This window comes from Salmo trutta, chromosome 13, assembly GCF_901001165.1.
Source record: "Salmo trutta chromosome 13, fSalTru1.1, whole genome shotgun sequence".
Taxonomy (NCBI): domain Eukaryota; kingdom Metazoa; phylum Chordata; class Actinopteri; order Salmoniformes; family Salmonidae; genus Salmo; species Salmo trutta.
The window spans coordinates 49,461,373-49,482,502 of NC_042969.1; the positions used below are offsets into that span (position 1 = coordinate 49,461,373).

A 21,130-nucleotide genomic window follows, 5' to 3' on the forward strand; every position below is an offset into this window, starting at 1 on the left:
AGAGAAAGAGTGAATGAGTTAGAGAGAGAGAGAGAGACAGAGAGAGAGAGAAAGAGAGACAGAGAGACAGAGGCATGAATGTGTGTCTGTTTGCATGTGAAACTGAGGGTGTGTCTGTGTCTGTCAGAGTCCATAAATGTGTGTGTTTGACTTAATACAGCGTTGCTTTTGGTGTTTGACTACAGTGTGTGCGCTGTACGTAGCAGTGTGCGTACCGGTGGGGCGTGCTAGTGTTTGTGTCTGTGTATCTCAGTGAGCTTGAGAGAGAGAGAGACAGAGATAGAGAGAAAGATAGATCATGTTTACAGATATTTGTGATCAAAGCAGAGGCACCTGCTCTCCACTAGCACTCATGGTGTCCTCATGTCTTCAGCTCCAGCACAACACTTCACAGCGTAAGCATACTGATAGCTTATACAAATACTGAAATATTTACACTTCTACTATAGCGAAACTTGAAAAGCAACACAGCGCCGTTCCTGTTCATACATATTATTCACAAAGTGGTAAAGTATTCTTGTCCTGCGTGGCAATAATGTTGAAATCAGTTACTGGCACCCAGAAAAAGACTAAGTGCCATTGACATTTTTCTAGTGCCCATTACCTTCCTCCGCCACAGCCCAGACCTGAACCACCCCTTTGTTCTTTCCCTTGATCCCTCCTTCCCTCCACCCCCCATCCCCAGCCACTGGACCCTGACCCTCATCGGAGAGCAGAGGAATGTTGTGAGTCAATCTTTACACAGAGGCCTGATAAAGGCTAACCATGGAAACTTAACCTTAGTGATCAGCCTTTTAAAGGGGCAATCTGCAATTTCTACATGGAGGGTCATTCTTTGTATCCATAGCTCTGTCTATGAATTTGAGAGTGGTTACATTTCTCCAGCCCCATCCCTCAGCTGTTTACCGAAACAGAGCGAGTGCTTTGTTAAGGTTAGTCATGACAACAGGTTATGTTAAGTACAGGCGGCTGATACACATTGGAGGTGGAGGAGAGTTTGAGAAAAGTCAAAACGTTTAACACTGTACTATTATTATGCAGCGTTGTACTTGGTACTGTCTGTTATATTACATTTATATACAGTTGAAGTCGGAAGTTTACGTACCCTTAGTTTGGAGTCATTCAAACTTGTTTTTCAACCACTCCACAAATTTCTTGTTAAACTATAGTTTTGGCAAGTCGGTTAGGACTTACAACTTTGTACATGACACAAGTAATTTTTCCAACAATTGTTTACAGACAGATTATTTGACTTATAATTCACTTTATCATAATTCCACTGGGTTAGAAGTTTACATACACTAAGTTGACTGTGCCTTTTTAAACAGCTTGGAAAATTCCAGAAAATGATGCCATGGTTTGAGAAGCTTCTGATAGGCTAATTGACATCATTTGAGTCAATTGGAGGTGTACCTGTGGATGTATTTCAAGACCTACAATCAAACTCAGTGCCTCTTTGCTTGACATCATTGTCAAATCAAAAGAAATCAGCCAAGACCTCAGAAAAAAAAATTTAGACCTCCACAAGTCTGGTTCATCCTTGGGAGCAATTTCCAAATGCCTGAAGGTACCACGTTCATCTGTACAAACAATAGTACGCAAGTATAAATACAATGAGACCACACAGCTGTCATACCGCTCAGGAAGGAGACTCGTTCTGTCTCCTAGAGATGAACGTACTTTGGTGCGAAAAGTGCAAAACAATCCCAGAACTACAGCAAAGGACCTTGTGAAGATGCTGGAGGAAACAGGTGCAAGAGTATCTATATCCACAGTCAAACGAGTCCTATATCGACATAACCTGAAAGGCCACTCAGCAAGGAAGAAGCCACTGCTCCAAAACCACCATAAAAAAGCCAGACTACGGTTTGCAACTGCACATGGGGACATGTCCTCTGGTCTGATGAAACAAAAATAGAACTGTTTGGCCATATTGACCATCGTTATGTTTGGAGGAAAAAGGGGGAGGCTTGCAAGCCAAAGAACACCATCCCAACAGTGAAGCACGGGGGTGGCAGCATCATGTTGTGGGGGTGCTTTGCTGCAGGAGGGACTGGTGCACTTCACTAAATAGATGGCATCATGAGGGTGGAAAATTATGTGGATATATTGAAGCAACATCTCAAGACATCAGTCAAGAAGTTAAAGCTTGGTTGCAAATGGGTCTTCCAAATGGACAATGACCCCAAGCATACTTCCAAAGAAAATTTGTGGGCAGAACTGAAAAAGCATGTGCGAGCAAGGAGACCTACAAACCTGACTCAGTTACACCAGCTCTGTCAGGAGGAATGGGACAAAATTCACCCAAATTATTGTGGGAAGCTTGTGGAAGGCTACCCGAAACGTTTGACCCAAGTTAAACAATTTAAAGGCAATGCTACCAAATACTAATTGAGTGTATGTAAACTTCTGACCCACTGGGAATGTGATGAAAGAAATAAAAGCTGAAATAAATCATTCTCTCTACTATTATTATGACATTTCACATTCTTAAAATAAAGTGGCGATCCTAACTGACCTAAAACAGGGAATTTTTACTAGGATTAAATGTCAGGAATTGTGAAAACTGAGTTTAAATGTATTTGGCTAAGGTGTATGTAAACTTCCGACTTCAACTGTATGAGTAACTATTAAATGGGATTGACAGTGGTGAGTGCTACACAGCTTAACCAGTTAGTCTACTTGACTTTAGTGTGGAGTGACTTTAATGTGCAGTGTCATCAACCTCAGTTGTTATGGTAACCAGGGCAGAGTTCGTGCTCTGTCAGACAGGAAGCTAAGGAGCTGAGACTGAGACAGAGAGATGAGCCTGGGAGAACTAGGCAGAGTTGACAACACAGTTAGCAAACAAGCATAGTGGCCTCACTGACCTGGACACCCCTATGCTCCTCTTCCCTCTCTTACTCTGTCATCATCCCTCCGTTACTCTCTTTCTATCTTTCCCTACCCTCACATTCTTTTCCTCCAACCTCTCGTTCACGTCTACCTCCGTCCCCATCCCTTCCTGTCCTTGTTACTGACAAGGAGCGTATGGCTGAGCTCTTTGAACCACCACTTCATTAAGTCAGGATTCCTATTTAAGTCAGCCATGTCTCCTTTTGATTTATTTTTGTAAATAGTAGATCAGCTTTAATATTGCAGATAGATTATGGCTTCTATCAATGTAATTGTCTTCATCATTTCACTCTTTTCCCCCTGCCCTGCTACACAGCTTCTCCCTGCAGGCGGTCACTGAGTCTGAGGTGCTAAAGGAGCTCCTTAAACTTTGACCCCCAGAAAAACATCTGGGTCAGATGGTTTAGATCCTTTCTTCTTTAAGGTTGCTGCCTCTATCATCACTGAGCCTATCTCTGACCTTTTAACCTTGTCTCTCCTCTCTGGGGGAGGTTCCCAGGAATTGGAAGGCAGCCACATTGCGTCCTTTGTTTAAAGGGGGAGTTCAAGCTGATCCTAACTGTTATAGGCCAATTCCTATCTTGCCCTGTTTATCAAAAGTGTTGGAAAAATGTGTAAATAATCAACTGACTGGCTTTCTTGATGTCTATAGTATTCCCTCTGGTATGCAATCTGGTTTCCGCTCAGATTGTGGATGTATCACTGAAACCTTAAAGGTCCTAAATGATGTCACCATTGCCCTCGATTCTAAGCAATGTTGTGCTGCTATTTTTATTTACTTAGGCAAATCTTTTAATACGATAGACCATTCCATTCTTGTGGGTTGGCTAAGGAGTATTGGTGTCTCTGAGGGGTCTTTGGCCTGGCAGTGTGTAAAGTCAGAACATCTGTTGTCTCAGCCACTGCCTGTCACCAAGGGAGTACCCCTAGGCTCGATCTAAGACCCCACACTCTTCTCAATTTACATCACCAACATACACTACATGACCAAAAGTATCTGGACACCTGCTCATAGAAAATCATAAAAATAAAGAAAGACCCTTGAATGAGTGGGTGTGTCCAAACTTTTGACTGGTACTGTACATGTACACTACCGGTTAAACGTTTTAGAACACCTACTCATTCAAGGCTTTTTCTTTATTTGTACTATTTTCTACATTGTAGACTAATAGTGAAGACATCAAAACTATGAAATAACACATATGGAATCATGTAGTAACCAAAAAAGTGTTAAACAAATCAAAATATATTTGATATTTGAGATTATTCAAATAGCCACCCTTTGCCTTGATGACAGTTCTTGGTATTCTCTCAATCAGCTTCACCTGGAATGCTTTTCCAATGGTCTTGAAGGAGTTCCCACATATGCTGAGCATTTGTTGGCTGCTTTTCCTTCACTCTGCAGTCTGACTTATCCCAAACCATCTCAATTTGGTTGAGGTCAGGGGATTGTGGAGGCCAGGTCATCTGAGGCACCACTCCATCACTCTCCTTATTGGTAAAATAGCCCTTACAAAGCCTGGAGGTGTGTTGGGTCATTGTCCTGTTGAAAAACAAATGATATTCTCACTTAGCCCAAACCAAATGGGTGGTGTATCGCTGTAGAATGCTGTGGTAGCCATGCTGGTTAAGTATGCCTTGAATTCTAAATAAATCACAGACAGTGTCACCAGCAAAGCACCCCCACACCATAACACCTCCTCCTCCATGCTTTACGGTGGGAAATACACATGTGGAGATCATCCGTTCACCCACATGGCGTCTCAAAGACGCGGCAGTTGGAACCAAAAATCTCCAATTTCGACTCCAGACCAAAGGACACATTTCCACCGTTTTGATGTCCACTGCTCGTGTTTCTTGACCCAAGCAAGTCTCTTCTTATTATTGGTGTCCTTTAGTAGTGGTTTCTTTGCAGCAATTCGACCATGAAGGCCTGATTCACACAGTCTCCTCTGAACAGTTGATGTTGAGATGTGTCTGTTACTTGAACTCTGTGAAGCATTTATTTGGGCTGCAATTTCTGAGGCTGGTAACTCTAATGAACTTATCCTCTGCAGCAGAGGTAACTCTGGGTCTTCCATTCCTGTGGCGGTCCTCATGAGCAAGTTTCATATAGCGCTTGATGGTTTTTACGACTGTACTTAAAGAAACTTTCAAAGTTCTTGAAAAGTTCCATATTGACTGACCTTCATGTCTTAAAGTAATGATGGACTGTCATTTCTCTTTGCTTATTTGAGCTGTTCCTGCCATAATATGGACTTTGTCTTTTACTAAATAGGGCTATTATCTATATACCCCCCTCCCCCCCAACTTGTCACAATACACAACTGATTGGCTCAAACGCATTAAGAAGAAAAGAAATTCCACAAATTAACTTTTAAGAAGGCACACCTGTTAATTGAAATGCATTCCAGGTGTCTACCTCATGAAGCTGGTTGACAGAATGCCAAGAGTGTGCAAAGATGTCATCAAGGCAAAGGGTGGCTATTTGAAGAACCTCAAATATAAAATAGGTTTTGATTTGTTTAACACTTTTTAGTTTACTACATGATTCCATATGTGTTATTTCATAGTTTTGATGTCTTCACTATTATTCTACAATGTAGAATCTTTAGACCGGTAGTGTAGGTGTGTGTGTGTGTGGGGGGGTCAATGGCAATAGTCCTGATAGCCATTCAATTAACTGTTCAGCGGTCTTATGGCTTGGCGGTAGAAGCTGTTATGGAGTCTTTTGGACCTAGACTTGGTGCTCCGGTATCGCGTGCCATGCGGTAGCAGAGAGAACAGTCTATGACTAGGGTGGCTAGAGGTTTTGACAATTTATAGGGCCTTCGTCTTTCAATTCCTCCCAAAGTTGTTCGATGGGGTTGAAGTCAGGGCTCTGTACAGGCCAGTCAAGTTCTTCCACACTGATCTCGACAAACCATTTCTATATGGACCTCACTTTGTGCACGTGGGCATTGTCATGCTGAAACAGTAAAGGGCCTTCCCCAAACTGTTGCCACAAGTTGGAAGCCCAGAATCGTCTAGAATGTGCATGGTTATCTTAGGCCTGTGTGCGGCTGCTCGGCCATGGAAACTAATTTCATGAAGCTCCCGACGAACAGTTATTGTGCTGACGTTGCTTCCAGAGGCAATTTGGAACTTGGTAATGAGTGTTGCAACCGAGAACAGATGATTTATACGTGCTACGTGTTTCAGCACTTGGTGGTCCTGTTCTGTGAGCTTGTGTGGCCTACCACTTCAAGGATGAGCCGTTGTTGCTCCTAGACATTTCCACTTCACAATAACAGCACTTACAGTTGACCGGGGCAGCTCTTGCAGGGCAGAAATTTGACTAACTGATTTGTTGGAAAGTCACTGAGTTGTTCAGTAAGGCCATTCTACTGCCAATGTTTGTCTATGGAGATTGCATGGCGGTGTGTTCGATTTTATACACCTGTCAGCAATGGTTGTGGCCGAATCCACTAATTTGAAGAGCTGTCCACATACTTTTGTATATATAGTGTAGCTCAGGCAGTAGGAAGCTCTCCCATCCATTTATATGCAGATGATTTTGTCTTAAATGCTCTACAACAAAGCTTTCTTAGTGTCCAACAAGCTTTCTCTGCTCTTAACTTTGTTCTGAAAAAACAAAGGTCATGTCTGAGATACCTACTGCAACTCTCATCCTCCACATACGACACTCATTCTGCCAGTCACATTCTGTTAAAGGTCCCCAAAGCACACACATTCCTGGGTCTCTCTTCTTTTCAGTTCGCTGCAGCTAGCGACTGGAACGAACTGCAAAAAAACACTCAAACTGGACAGTTTTATGTAGTGTTGTGGTGTCTCTCTTGTCGTGATGTGTTTTTTGTCCTACATTTTTATTTTAATGGTAGGCCATCATTGTAAATAAGAATTTGTTCTTAATTGACTTCCCTAGTTAAATAAAGGTTAAATAAAAATTCTATAAAATGTCTCTCCCTCTCCTTCTCATAGTTAATCTCTCCACCCCCTCTTTCCCTTTCCCTTTCTCTCAGCCTTCCACCTCTCTCTCTCTCCCTCCCCTCTCTCTCTACCCCTCCCACCTGCAGCCTGCAGGGTGGAACAGCTGTTGCCTCCAACGAATCAACCCCCCCCCCCAGAGTAACCCCTACAGCCCACTGCTCCCCGTCATCCCTCCCAGCTCTCCACACTGATACCTGCTGGTTCTACAAGTCTAACAGTGCAGAACACTGGAGCGTATTTTACCTGCGATTGCCCACCTCAGTTGAATTTCCAGATCGAAAAACATCCTTCAAGAAATAGGGTGCCAGATTTTCTCTGTTGGAATTTCTGTATGGTGGGAAGGGGGATTTCTGAGACGAGGGTTTTGGGCTGGCTAAAAGTGTAGGTGACAGACGGGGCTGTGAGCCAACCAGGTAGAATGACTGGCATGGCTGTGAGCCAATGTGAGAGTGCGAAGGGTTCTATTATCCTTGTACTCCAATAGAGGTCTTTGATATAGTCACTGCCCCGCCACTCAGGGCCAGTCTGTGGGACTCCGTTTCCACTTCACCGCAGATCACAGCACTGCTGACAAAGCCCCCCACCCCATGTAACCACCCAGCCATCCCCTAGTCACCCCCTTATCTCCACCCCTCACCCCCCCATGTCTGTCTGCCATTCCAGCTGTCGCCGCCTAGGATCAACTCAGACTACCCACACTGGGGAGGTTTGATGGAGAGAAAGAAAGAGAGGGAGTGAGAGCACGAGAAAGAGTGAGAGAGGGATGGGAGGGGTATGGGAGGGAGAATAAAGCCATCCACATGCCTCCCATCTGAAACAGTTTGTGCATATATCGTGAAGACATTTTGCAACGTTTTTGTTCGTTTTGGTCTATGGCAAGGGTTTTTTCGGCTGTTCGTGCACATAAAAGCCGGTATACACTTCCTCAGAATAGTCAGAATTCATCTAAGATAACTCAAGAAATCTGTAATTAATTTAGATGTTCTTGCAGAAGATGTATTAGTCGCTCAAAATCTATCGAAGCTTTTTGGTGCAGTATTTCTCAAGTCAAAAACGTTGCATGAAAACATATTGTCTCTCGTTGAATGACAACAAACACTTAATTGAAGAATTCCTACTGTTGACCAATCGCTGACGAAGGGGCATAGACTTCGGTTACCGAGCTTCGGCTTGCCTTGGGAAAAAAAGTGTGTGCACGAACAGCCCAAAAAAATCTTGCCTAAGACCAAAACGTCAATTTTTGGGGTCATAATTTAGGCACACACTGTTTGGGATGGGAAGCATACGGACGCCTTTAAGGGAGAGGGACAGAAGAAAGGGACAGATAGTCTGAGGAGATGTGGGGGAGGGGATGGAAATAAGAGGGAAGGAAGGAGGCAAGAAAGAGAGAAAATGACAAGAGCGAGATAGGAATGAGGGCAAGGGCAGAGGGATGGGAATAAACTGGCAGACAGGATAGTGGGGAAAGGAGGGTTGAGAAAGCGAGGGCAATAAAAAGGGAAGATGGCGAGGAAAATGGAGTGAGACGGGCAGAGGATTAATGGCGTGAGAAAGAGAGAAGTAGAGTCGACGAAAAGGGTGAAGGAGTGAAAGCTTTTTTTTTTTATCTTGCTGGTAGGATATTCTTCATGTCTTGATGTCCCTCATAGGTCTTTCTTTCTGTCACATATTCCTGTTCTGACACTCTAAAGAGAAACCATACATCAGTCAAGAACACGAACCCAACTCACAAAACACTACACTGGGATACAAGTACAGTATTCAGCACTGCTCTTAATTGTGTACGGTACCATAGCCGGCGGGTCCATTAGGCTAGGGGAAGCTTTCCCTAAAGTAAATTGAATTAAGTTGCCAAAATGATAGTCTAATTAGCCTACTACTGTCTATAGAGAAATACATTTAAGGATTCAAAATAGGCTTCTAAAGCATGATTTGGCAACAGAGGCTCATTAGCTTCTTTAAAAAAAAGTGGATTGTTTTCTATCGCATTGCCTACAGTCGGAAGGAAAGACAGCGTGCACGTTTTGGGCAGCGTGCGAGGCAGATACCAAGTGTACGATTAACGAGTTACGACAGTCAGTGAAAAGTACATAGGCCCAGCCAGTCATATCGCAATATTTCAAAATACAATCGCAGGAAACGATAGTTTGGAATGCAAATGGCTATTGCTGTAAAGAGACGCCAATGAAAAGACTCTAATCTGTGTTTTAGTTGATCAAAATGATCAACTTAATACAGCCTGTCATTGGCACCAGAGGAGAGCATCGGCCATATCCCCGGTGAGAACACTGCTCACTTCCATATCCACTCTTATCATTGTTGGGTCGGTGCCACTTCAACGTTTTTTTGAGGACAATAATTTCCTCCTGTAGTTTAGTTGGACTTCATATTCTAATTGCGTCTGCCCTTCTCGTAGGCCTATTATATAGATCAGACAACGTTGTTTTTATTGCTCTGTCTGTCAGCAGAGTAGTGTACTGTAGGCTACCATGTCATTTGTAGTATTTAAAAAAGGTTCAGCTCATGTCTCCAGTTGTATAAAGTGTAGTAGAATTGCATGAAAAGTGTTTTTAAAAAGACACAATTTTACCTGTGCAAAGAAAGGAGAAATGTATCTGATATACCCTATAGCCTAGGCCTACTCTACGGTTATACGCGCTCAGCCACGCATCTGAGTTATATTATTAGCCTAAATTATGATTACAGAATCTACTCATCACATTACATAAGTCTTCAAATGTGTTGATGCATAGTACACTTTATTATAAAGGTGCATTTTTTGGGGGGTGAAACTTGAAACTCCCCAAACTTGAAACTCACCCGCTGCCTATGTATGGTAATTTACAGAATGCCAGTAACAACATCAGCAAAATGGATGCTGCACCCACAGTATCGCAGCCAGACTTGCTGCACTTTGCCTGCTTGGATATGGAGGTTGTACCTAGTCTGCTCCCATGTCATTGATACCCCTGGTTGGCTCCATTCGTATAACCGGAGGCCATTTGGGCTCTAATCCTGAGCCATGCAGTGGCACAGTTTCACCCTGGAGGCATTCACTTTATCTCCACACAAATGCAACTGCCAAATTCGTTTGACCAGGCAGACTGGCTCTCATAAAGGATTGAGGTATTGAGACTGCTTTCCCCCAAGTATATGGAGTAGGACTGCATCAATATTTGTACAATTGGGTTTAGAATTCAAGTCATATTTCACTCACCACCTCAAACATATAGGAGTGAAATTGACGTGGTTTAGCCAAAGAAAAGACATCTCTTAGCATTTGGGGCGATCCATTTGAACCTTCCTGTACCGTCTATTTGAGATACAAACCAGCGACACCAGGAAATCCATATACATTTGCCTGGACTGAGAAGCTAGTCTTAGATCCACCAAGCTCTGTAACGGAGCAGGGTCAACACACAAACACGCTGACATACAAACACAGTCCAATGTTCATTTCACACAGTTATAGTAGCCTTTATTTCTATAACAGCCTGTCTTTTTATACCTTTTTGTAGGTCGACACGTAGTTCGAGTGGTTGGTCCCGTGTGGCTCAGCTGCTAGAGAATGGTGTTAGCAATGCCAGGGTTGTGGGTTTGATTCCCACAGAGGACCGGTACAGAAAAAAGTACGAAAATGTATGCACTCACTACTGTAAGTTGCTTTGGATATGAGCGTCTGCTAAATGACTAAAATGTAGTTGTATATTGTATTGTAGTTTATCCCTGTGAGGCCTACTCTAACTGCAGTAGCTGTCCCCTGCTTATGACCTTTCCATGGGGCCCAGAGTTGCTTTGCTTGTCAGTCGATATTCATGTACACCCTCTCAACCTAGCTAGGCCACTGTCTCACGGGACACACAGGCAAAAACATGAACAGGAAAACGTTTCTGACCAGCGAATTCATAACACATAGGATGATAACATTCTCCTTTGTTTTCAAAGTGTACACACAGTATAGCACACTCAGTGTGTCCTCTACTGTACTATGGTTGGTCAAGAACTCTGGCTCAGGGGACACACAGTGCAAGGCCCCCTGTGTTTGGCCAGCCCCCCCCCCCCCCCCCCAGTCCCCTGGAGCCCTAGGCCCAGTGCTAGCCTGGCCAGCAACAATGCCCTTCTAACAGCAGTCGCCACACACAGCCTGGCCAATGTGCATTGTGCCAGCTTTCTGGCATGAGTGTACGAGCGTCTGTATGTGTGTATGCATTTGTACGTGCATGCGTCTGTGTGCAGCGTGCACTCTCTGTTGTCGCGTGAGGCTGGCAGAGGGAGGCTGGCAGAGGGAGGCTGGCAGAGGGAGGCTGGCAGAGGGAGGCTGGGTGCCATGGTTGCCCTGTTAACTGGGTACTGTACAGTATGTATGTTGGCATTCTGGGAATGTTATGAATGCAGGGAAATGAGCAACTAGGATGTACCTGAATATATGCCAAATTCCTCAAATTATTGAATGAGCGGAAACTCTAGAGAAGGCCATGGGGTTGGGAAGCTGTGTAGTGTGACCTGTGTCCTCACTAGCTTACTGGTAGCCATTGGCCTCATCTCTTATCTGTTTATTGACCTGTGTAGACAGTACCAGTGTGTGTGTGTGTGTGTGTGTGTGTGTGTGTGTGTGTGTGTGTGTGTGTTGCAATCTGACTGACCATTGATCAGTGTCATTTCAGACACACTGAGCTATTCTACTTTCCCCTGCTATCCCTCTTCCTCTCTCTATCCTGCTTCCCTTCTCTATCCCTCTATCCCTCTCCCACTCTCTATCCCTCTCCAACTCTCTATCCCTCTCCCACTCTCTATCCCTCTATATCCCTCTCCCACTCTCTATCCCTCTATTCCTCTCCCACTCTCTATCCCTCTATCCCTCTCCCACTCTCTATCCCTCTCCCACTCTCTATCCCTCTATCCCTCTCCCACTCTCTATCCCTCTATCCCTCTCCCACTCTCTATCCCTCTCCCACTCTCTAACCCTCTATCCCTCTCCCACTCTCTATCCCTCTCCCACTCTCTATCCCTCTCCCACTCTCTATCCCTCTCCCACTCTCTAACCCTCTATCCCTCTCCCACTCTCTATCCCTCTCCCACTCTCTATCCCTCTCCCACTCTCTAACCCTCTATCCCTCTCTAACCCTCTATCCCTCTCCCACTCTCTATCCCTCTATCCCTCTCCCACTCTCTACCCCTCTCCCACTCTCTATCCCTCTACCCCTCTCCCCTGTTCTCTCTGTGTGGCGCTTTCATCATGTTTATCAACTCAAGGGGTCTAACTGAGCTTAACAGAGAGGGAATACAAACATCTGCAGTGTGCCCCTGTTCTCACGGTGCCTGTGCTGAGTCCAAGGCCTTACTCAGAGCCAAAACAGTAGTAAGACAGAACATACTGACACTACTACTCACAGGACAGGCCTCATTTGACCTTGTTCATTCGTCTGTCAGCTACTTCTCTTTACAACCATTTACTATGTTCAACTAATTAGTCCACCACCATTGGTTGATTGGTGAGGTGTTTTGGTTGGGAACATACAGATGTGTGGAGTAGAAAGAGCAGCACTAGAGGAACTGTACGACGTTGATTAAGTAGAACACTCTGACCCCATCCCCACCACTTTCTCCATCCCTGCATCCCTGCATCCCTCCCTCCATCCCTCCCCCAACCTAGCCCGCAGGGCCTACTCTACAGCAAGCACATTCCTCCTCCTTTTCTCTACCATCCGTCCCTCCGTCCTGTCATTCAAGGTCTACGGTCGACCTCACTCCCTCCGTCTCTGCGTCGTCCGTCCTTCCCCTCAGTGACTCCTGTCATTGTGAGCCCAGCTCTGTCCTGGCTTGTTGTGTGAGAATGGGGTCATTGTTGCTGCACTCCCAGTGAGTGTTCCCTGCCCTAGCTAGCGAGCACAACCGTGTCCCTCTGTCCCACCTCCACACACACACACACACACACACACACACACACACACACACACAAACACGCATGTAACATATGTACATACAAAGACATGCGTGCGCAAACACACTACTCCCAGTGATACATTCAGTGAGGAACGCATTTCGAAAGCATTCAGACAGGGCCCTTGATTGATTCATTCAATTGATTGAATCAGGTGTTCTGGTGCTGGACAATACTTTCCTACTCCTGCCATGATGATGAATCAACTCAATCTGTGATGGCTCTTCAAGCAGCAACATCACTCTTTCTGTGTGTGGGAGAAGCCAGAAAGACAGGCTACTCAGAGAGAGTCCAGCCCAGTTATCTACCGACCATCAGCTAGGCTAGTCTATCTCTGATAGGGATTAGCAGCTACTGCTAGCCATAATGCGAATCCTTTTCTAAACAAACACACATTCAAACGCTTTTCAGTGGCACGCCATGCACTAATCCGATAAGTAGCAATTATGGAACATGTATTCATATCATAACTGAAGGATCCCTAAATGTAAGATGATGATACTCAACATTTTGGTCCAACGCCATCTAACCGAGTAATATCCAAGTTACTAGTTCCTGTAATAAATGCTGAATTATCCAGTGGAGGGGAATTAACGATTAAAGACTGGACAGCTTGCAGACACAAGGCCCCACTATTCAGGTGACTGTTGAACGTGTCAACTTGCTTTCCATTTGAAGTGACAGCACTCAAAACAGCAGCAGGTAACGTCAACCACCCACCCCCATCTTTATGATGCCTATATACAGTATAACAGCCTCTTGTTCAGTATCTTAATTCTCAAACAGCTGTCACAAAAACTCCCAACAGAGGCTACAAACATGGGTTTTTAATGGCATTTCCTTGGTTCCTTTCCTTCTTATCAACTCATCTATAAAAGGACTTGATAGGTGAATCCTCAGAGATGGGTATCTATCCAGTCCTTCCACCTATCAGTGGTTGCGCAGGAAACTGGGTCATGGGACAGAAGCAACCATACAGATGGAGTCAGAAGTTTACATACACCTTAGCCAAATGCATTTAAAGTCAGTTTTTCACAATTCCTGACATTTAATCCTAGTAAAAATTCCCTGTTTTAGGTCAGTTAGGATCCCCACGTTATTTTAAGAATGTGAAATGTCAGAGTAATAGTAGAGAATTATTTATTTCAGCTTTTATTTCTTTCATCACATTCCCAGTTGGTCAGAAGTTTACATACACTCAATTAGTATTTGGTAGCATTGCCTTTAAATTGTTTAACTTGGGTCAAACGTTTCGGGTAGCGTTCCACAAGCTTCCCACAATAAGTTGGGTGACTTTTGTCCCATTCCTCCTGACAGAGCTGGTATAACTGAGTCAGGTTTGTAGGCCTCCTTGCTCGCACACGCTTTTTCAGTTCTGCCCACAAATTTTCTATAGGATTGAGGTCAGGGCTTTGTGATGGCCACTACAATTCATTGACTTTGTTGTCCTTAAGCCATTTTGCCACAACTTTGGAATTATGCTTGGGGTCATTGTCCATTTGGAAGACCCATTTGCGACCAAGCTTTATTAACTTCTTGACTGATGGCTTGAGATGTTGCTTCAATATATCCACATCATTTTCCTCCCTCATGATGCCATCTATTTTGTGAAGTGCACCAATCCCTCCTGCAGCAAAGCACCCCCACAACATGATTCTGCAGACATAAAGATGGTTAATATAGCCAAACAGTTCTATTTTTGTTTCATCAGACCAGAGGACATTTCTCCAAAAAGTACGATCTTTGTCCCCATGTGCAGTTGCAAACCATAGTCTGGCTTTTTTTATGGTGGTTTTGGAGCAGTGGCTTCTTTCTTGCTGAGCGGCCTTTCAGGTTATGTCGATATAGCACTCGTTTGGCTGTGGATATAGATACTTTTGTACCTGTTTCCTCCAGCATCTTCACAAGGTCCTTTGCTGTTGTTCTGGGATTGATTTGCACTTTTCGCACCAAAGTGCATTAATCTCTAGGAGACAGAACGTGTCTCCTTCCTGAGCGGTATGTCGGCTACGTGGTCCCATGGTGTTTATACTTGCGTACTATTGTTTGTACAGATGAAAGTGGTGCCTTCAGGCATTTGGAAATTGCTCCCAAGGATGAACCAGACTTGTGGAGGTCCAAAAACAAATTCTGAAGTTTTGGCTGATTCTTTTAGATTTTCCTATGATGTCAAGCAAAGAGGCAATGAGTTTGAAGGTAGGCCTTGAAATACATCCACAGGTACACCTCCAATTGACTCAAATGATGTCAATTAGCCTATCAGAAGCTTCTAAAGCCATGACATCATTTTCTGGAATTTTCCAAGCTGTTTAAAGGCACAGTCAACTTAGTGTATGTACACTCGCTGCTAGTCCACCCATTATAGCATCATTGACTTGAATGGGGAGGTCTGTTCTATAGATTGTATTTCTATGTGTGTTACAGTAGCCAGGTGATCAGTGGTACAGTATTTTGTTACCTGATGCTGAGTCATGCCCATATACTGTACAACTCAATGCAGTGGCAGCAGACACGTTAGCCATCACAGGGTAGAGTTTCCAAGACCTCTTTCTGAAGACCCATTATCTAGGGCAGGTTGGATTTCAACTTGGTCAAATCACCTGATCAATAATGGTTTTAATTGAATGGCTATCAACTAGGGCCATGTTTTTGAGAAATGTGTTGTTAATGACGTGATTGGTCACATGACCATATTCTTAGGGCTTCTCTGAGTCAGCCTACTATATGTGCTTCTAAACTGTTATAACAGTTATATTCATATTTATTTAGATTTTGCTGCTGGCATGAGAGCCAGCACACTCTTGCCCTGAATCATATGACCCAAGGAGGATTGTGCACCACTGAGAGAGTGGGCTGATTGTGGATCAGTGTGACAGGTACAGCTAAAGGGACCACAGGACAGCGACCTGCCAACCCACAAACACCGCTGTCACATCACTCTAAGGAGGCCACCGTAATCAGATTATCCCAGTTAGACAGTCAGGCTCACTACTCTAGCCTCAGCCTTGCAAACAACAACACAGAGAGAAAGGCAGAAACACACACACTACAAATACAGTGAGTGGGAAGAGGAGAGGTTTGAGGGCCAGCCAGATTGGTGGGGAAGAAACAGAGGAGAAGCTGCGGGGCCTAAAGCTTCTCTGTAACCGCAGTGATGCCAAATGGGCGGCGGTTTGAAGCGGATATCTGAGACCTGTACACCTGGACAATGAGCTGAGGTGTAACCCTAAACTAAGATGAACCACTATTTATCCCCCTCTCTCTCTATCCCTCTCCTTCTACCTCCCCAATCTCTCTCACCTTCTATTTCTCTATCTTTCTTCTCCCTTTCTGTCCCCCTCTTTCCTCCCTTATCTTTGTAGCCTCTCCTCTCTCACCATCTCTTTCGCTTCCTTCCTTCCTTCCTTCCTTCTCTCCCTCTCCCTCCCTCCCTCCCTCCCTCTCTCTCTCCCTCTCTCCCTCTCTCCCTCCCTCCCTCCCTCCCTCCCTCTCTCTCTCCCTCCCTCCCTCCGGGCTTCACCGAGGTAATGTAAACAGTCATCTTTACGTCATCGTCTGATCACATACTTGAATACTTTAGTTGTTTTTTTTAACGGGACGCAGAGAAATGAGATGGCTTGGCAGATTGAGACACTCCTTTGAAATCATCTCTTCACACGGAATAATTCCAAGTGAAGGAATTGACATTTGCGCAGAGATGCTGACAGCTGGATGACTCAACACAACCCAGTGTCGTGAAGGCAGCTCTGTGTTGTTGCCAAGGCTTCGCCATCCAATACCCATCTGATCCCTATCGTTACAGCTACTGAGGGAACGGCAGCTTTTCATATGGCGGCTCCCTCTACATCACAGCTTCACAAACCAGGGAGAGATTAGGAACATTATGGAAGATCTTTGAGCCGGGTGTTTTTCAGCCACAGACACTCCAGATCGTCTCTCTCCTTCAAAAACCTCTGGACTCAGCATCCTGTAGCCTCAACTCGCATCTCTACACCCCATCCCCCATACTCACGTCACACACACAGACAGGCCCACGTACACACACACACACACACACACTAACACACACAAACACACAGTGTATTCCCCCCCAATACACCAACAACTGTGACTTTAAACAGCAAGTAGCACAAAGGACCAAAAATAGCTTGGTGAGCTGCAGAGCAGAACTGCTCTCCTTGAGGAGGGATGGTAGAAAGAGGAGGATGAGAGGAGAGGATCGGAGGAGGAGGGAATAAATGACAGGGGAAAGATGGCAGAGAGAGCCAGCTCTCCAGGTCTGATCTTACCCTGTCAATCGCTACTCAACTGTCTGTGTGTCAAACAGAAAACCTCTCTATTTCATTTCATCCACACAATACTTAAATGAACCCACCAACATAAGGGTTAACAGTATGTATTGTACTGTACATTCTGTAAGTGTCCACTCATCCATCCTCTGTTAAATTAATTTCATATACTATACTGCCCTTAACTGGAGACTGGGACTAAAATAGGCAATAATACAGTATGTCTATGGCCTATGAGGCAATCAACTGTGTATGCATGGCTGATTCAACATGCAAAACAATACCAACGGAAAGAATTAACACATTCCCATTATGAGTGTGATTTGCCCCCAAATGTTTTATATTTTACATGAAATAGGAAAGGACTCATTTGGAGCGAATGGGTCAGAAACGATATCTTTGAGATAGAAGACTGGAGTGGGAGGCGAGTGTTGGTATACTCACTGTTGCTAGACTTGAGGTCTCTGTGTATAACCGGTACAAAGGTCTGATTGTGCAGGTAGTCCATCCCTGTGGCGATCTGCACGGCCCAGTTCACCAGCACCCTGGGGGGTACCTTCTTCCCAGCTAGGGCTCTGTTCAGGGCCCCCCCGCGGGCGTACTCCATCACCAGGCAGAGGTTGGGCTCTCGCAGGCACACCCCTATCAGGTTGATGATGTTGGGGTGTCTGAGCATCCAGAAAAGCCTGGCCTCTTGTCGTACGCTTTCAGCTGTGGCGCTAATGTCCTCATCAGGGTCCTGCCTGGCAGCTTTAACTGCCACCTCCTCCCCTTGCCACATCCCCCTGTACACCTTCCCAAACCCCCCCGCCCCGATCACCTCCTCCAGCACCAGCTCCGTGAAGTCGATCTCCAGGGGGCACCCTTCAGGCACCCCACCCGCCACCAGCCCTCCTGGGGTTAGCTGCGGGTAGCTGCCGGCGTCCCTCCGAGTAACGTAGTTGCATGGGAAGATGCCCACCTTGTCTTGGATCTTGCCCGTCCACCAGCCCTCGTCCCCGGAAACTTTGGAGTCCTTGGAGAGGACCTCCAGGAGGTCCCCACGCCGCAGGGTCAGCTCCTCGTCTGCCGTGGCCTCGTAGTCAAACACGGCCGTCCAGTAGGGGTTGGAGGTGGTAGAGCCGCCCTGGTGGCCAGGGTGGGAGTCTGAAGAACCAGAGGAGGAGTTCCAGCTGCTGCCATTCTCAGACTGGACAGCTGTAGCAGCACACACCGGGGGAGCGGGGGTCATGTGCGGGGGCATGGAGGAGAGAGGGGGGCCATAAGGGGGGCCAAGGGGACCAGCGAGCACGAGGCCAGGGGGAGGAGGGTCGCAGCAGCCCCCACAGTTGGTGCAGGGCAGGGGGGCTGCTGTGCTGCTCGCTCTGGCATACGGGTCCATGGCTGCTCGGCTGCTGGTCAGCGGTGTGGGCCTGCCCTCTGTCAACTCACACACAAAATCCATGCAGGGCCCATCAGCTGAATCCAGGCCTCCTTAACCAGAGGAGTGACAGATCAGTGGACAGGCAGGCCAAAGCTCCACTGTCCCATCACTGTCCCCGTTTACTGGGGTAGTTCCAGTTCCTGTCACCAATCATGTGTGTGTAGCAGCCTGTATTACCATGTATAATGCAGTGTGTATTTAACATGTATACCTATGAGTTCACTTTGGGATGACCCATGGTTATCCCCGAGAGAGGCTACTGATTATTCTCCCATGTATGTTCTAGAAAGCAACCAGAGAGTCAAGGCTGGCCTGGGAAAATCCAAAGTAGACCATGTGTTCCCTCTTCAGTGCTGTGAGATGAGGTCCTTGTGGATGGGATAGCTTTGCGCTGCTCAGGATCTGAACATGGGTCTCTGTAACATCCCACACTGCTTTTAGACGACTGTAGGGGGGCTGTGGAGGGCTTATGATCCTCAAAGCATCTATTGCTATTTCATATTAGACTACAGATGTTGTTTACTGTATCCCTCTCAAGACTCAGCAAGAGCTGGATGGTCTGAGTTGACCACAAAAGTTTATTCTGGTGTCTTACCATTTTTTATTTCCTTGAATTTTTGCCCTGATGAATAATTAATGGGCAACGCTGCACTTCATTTCGCCTCATTGAGAACAGATCCTGACAGATTTAAAGAGGCAAACTCCTCTCCCTGAAGATTATGAGAGGCCAAAGACAGTGGGGAAGCTACACGACAGTTAAAGGAGATCACACATCTAGATCGGCTATTTATAAATCAATTGCACCACATGTAACAAAACATTTGAATTCAAAATAGTTGAATCTGTATAGTTTAATATCCTCTGAGCAAGGATCGTTGTTATTTCCAATCAGCACAGCGCAGAAGAATATCGCTTGTCTGACATCTCGTTATTACAGGGCCATTGGCTTTTTGACAGCGATGAAAGACACTTGTCTTGACGTCGTATTTCGTTGAAATATCGATTGAAATATTTCCCTACTTTGCTGCTGCCTCGTCTAAATCCTGCACGTCTAAATCGATAAACGTATACGCCCGTTGAATGTTCTTAAAAAGCCTACTCCTCCATTTTTAGATGGGGAATGACGGCGGACAGTATTCAGGCAAACATCATTGAGTGACTGTACATTTTGCACCTTTGTAGTCAGCGAACATCAATGATTGATCGTTCGTCTTGTTACATTGTCCGGCCTAAGTTCTGCGCACTGTAATGTTTCAATAAACACGATACAGTGAGCGTTCACGAATGCGCGAGTTCTCGCGACAGAAACATATACATACAACGTGTACAGAACAGTCTGTTATAGCCATAATTATCTCGCGTTAATTTTGTTGGCTATAAGACGGTGCTCATTCATAACATCGGATACATTTGTAATCATAAGCAATAGCCTTGTCTAGTTATATGGACCCAATGTTGCACATTTCAGTTATTTGTGATCAAAGGTCCCGCACCTGCTGGCTCTTAACGAATATATTTCAGTGCTTTTCTACACCTTCACACGCTATGTTAGAGAACGAAATAGCCTACAATAATAATACATTATGTGTTTTGTGAAAGCATTTGACTGTAATTCCAATTGCAAATATTTGTGTATCTCTGATCCGAGTTGTCGTGATAAAAATAAGGCGATTAATCCTCTACGGTAACGTGTTTTCTTTGGCTTTGATAGACAGATGCACCATCCCCGAGGCAATAATAATAACAACAATAATAATAATGTAACAGGTCTAATAAAAGCCTAATCCTTCCTTTTAGTGCAAAAGTCAATTAGAATCCTGTCTTTATGTGTATATTGCGTCTTGTCTTCTGGCTCAAATAAACCAAATATGAAATATTCAAATATTTACGGGAAAAAAGCCTGGCCACTGTTCATCACAATATCCATTGACATTGTCGCATGGGCGTGTGATCGCATCCAAATATCCACCATCAGATTCCATAATCCAATTCCACAAAATTAATAGTCTTGGAGTCCTTACTCATCTGGGTCAGTCGGTTGGCCACTTGTCCTTCACAATCAAATCGCTTTTTTCTCCAAAAGACGTGCAATTTCTAGACGGAGCTGTCAGTCTCTAGGCTGACTTTGTATCCAAATACACCGGCTGGACTGGGGGTGGAATATGCTGTTGTGTTCTGGGTAGTGTAGTTTCTTGAGTAGCCTACATCCACATATGCCTTTATATCGCATAATTTGGACATAGCTCTGACGACCAAATTAACTTTTGCTTCGTTTTGATTATAACAAATCAGGGTTTAAAATAGTCTATCTGTAAGACTTATTTTTTATGAGTAACCTTTAAAGTTAAGGCATTGCTTGACAATTAACCTAGGTCATTAGGCTGATGCTTTGTGGATCAGTGGATTGAAATAGTTTTTCATGGTGTGTGTATAACACTGTGTAGCCTGTGTGTGCCATGTGCGCTTGTGTGAGAGAGCATGCATGTGTGTGTCTCCAATTATTACACAGCATACTCTCTAGGAATGTATACAGCTATATTTTATTGCAACTTACAACAACAAGCTTAATGCATTACAATTCCATCACAATTT

General features: G+C 44.9%; 1 protein-coding gene across 1 annotated transcript in view; it reads right to left on the reverse strand.

Moving 5' to 3' along the window:
• The window catches only part of map3k10 (mitogen-activated protein kinase kinase kinase 10), a 33,885-nt gene extending 13,183 nt beyond the window's left edge, over positions 1–20,702 (reverse strand). The window contains exon 1 of the mRNA XM_029772366.1: positions 17,560–20,702. Coding sequence (XP_029628226.1) covers positions 17,560–18,559 — 1,000 coding nt within the window. The 5' untranslated portion in view covers positions 18,560–20,702. The remainder of the gene's footprint in view (positions 1–17,559) is intronic.
• Between the last annotated feature and the right edge of the window lie 428 nt (positions 20,703–21,130).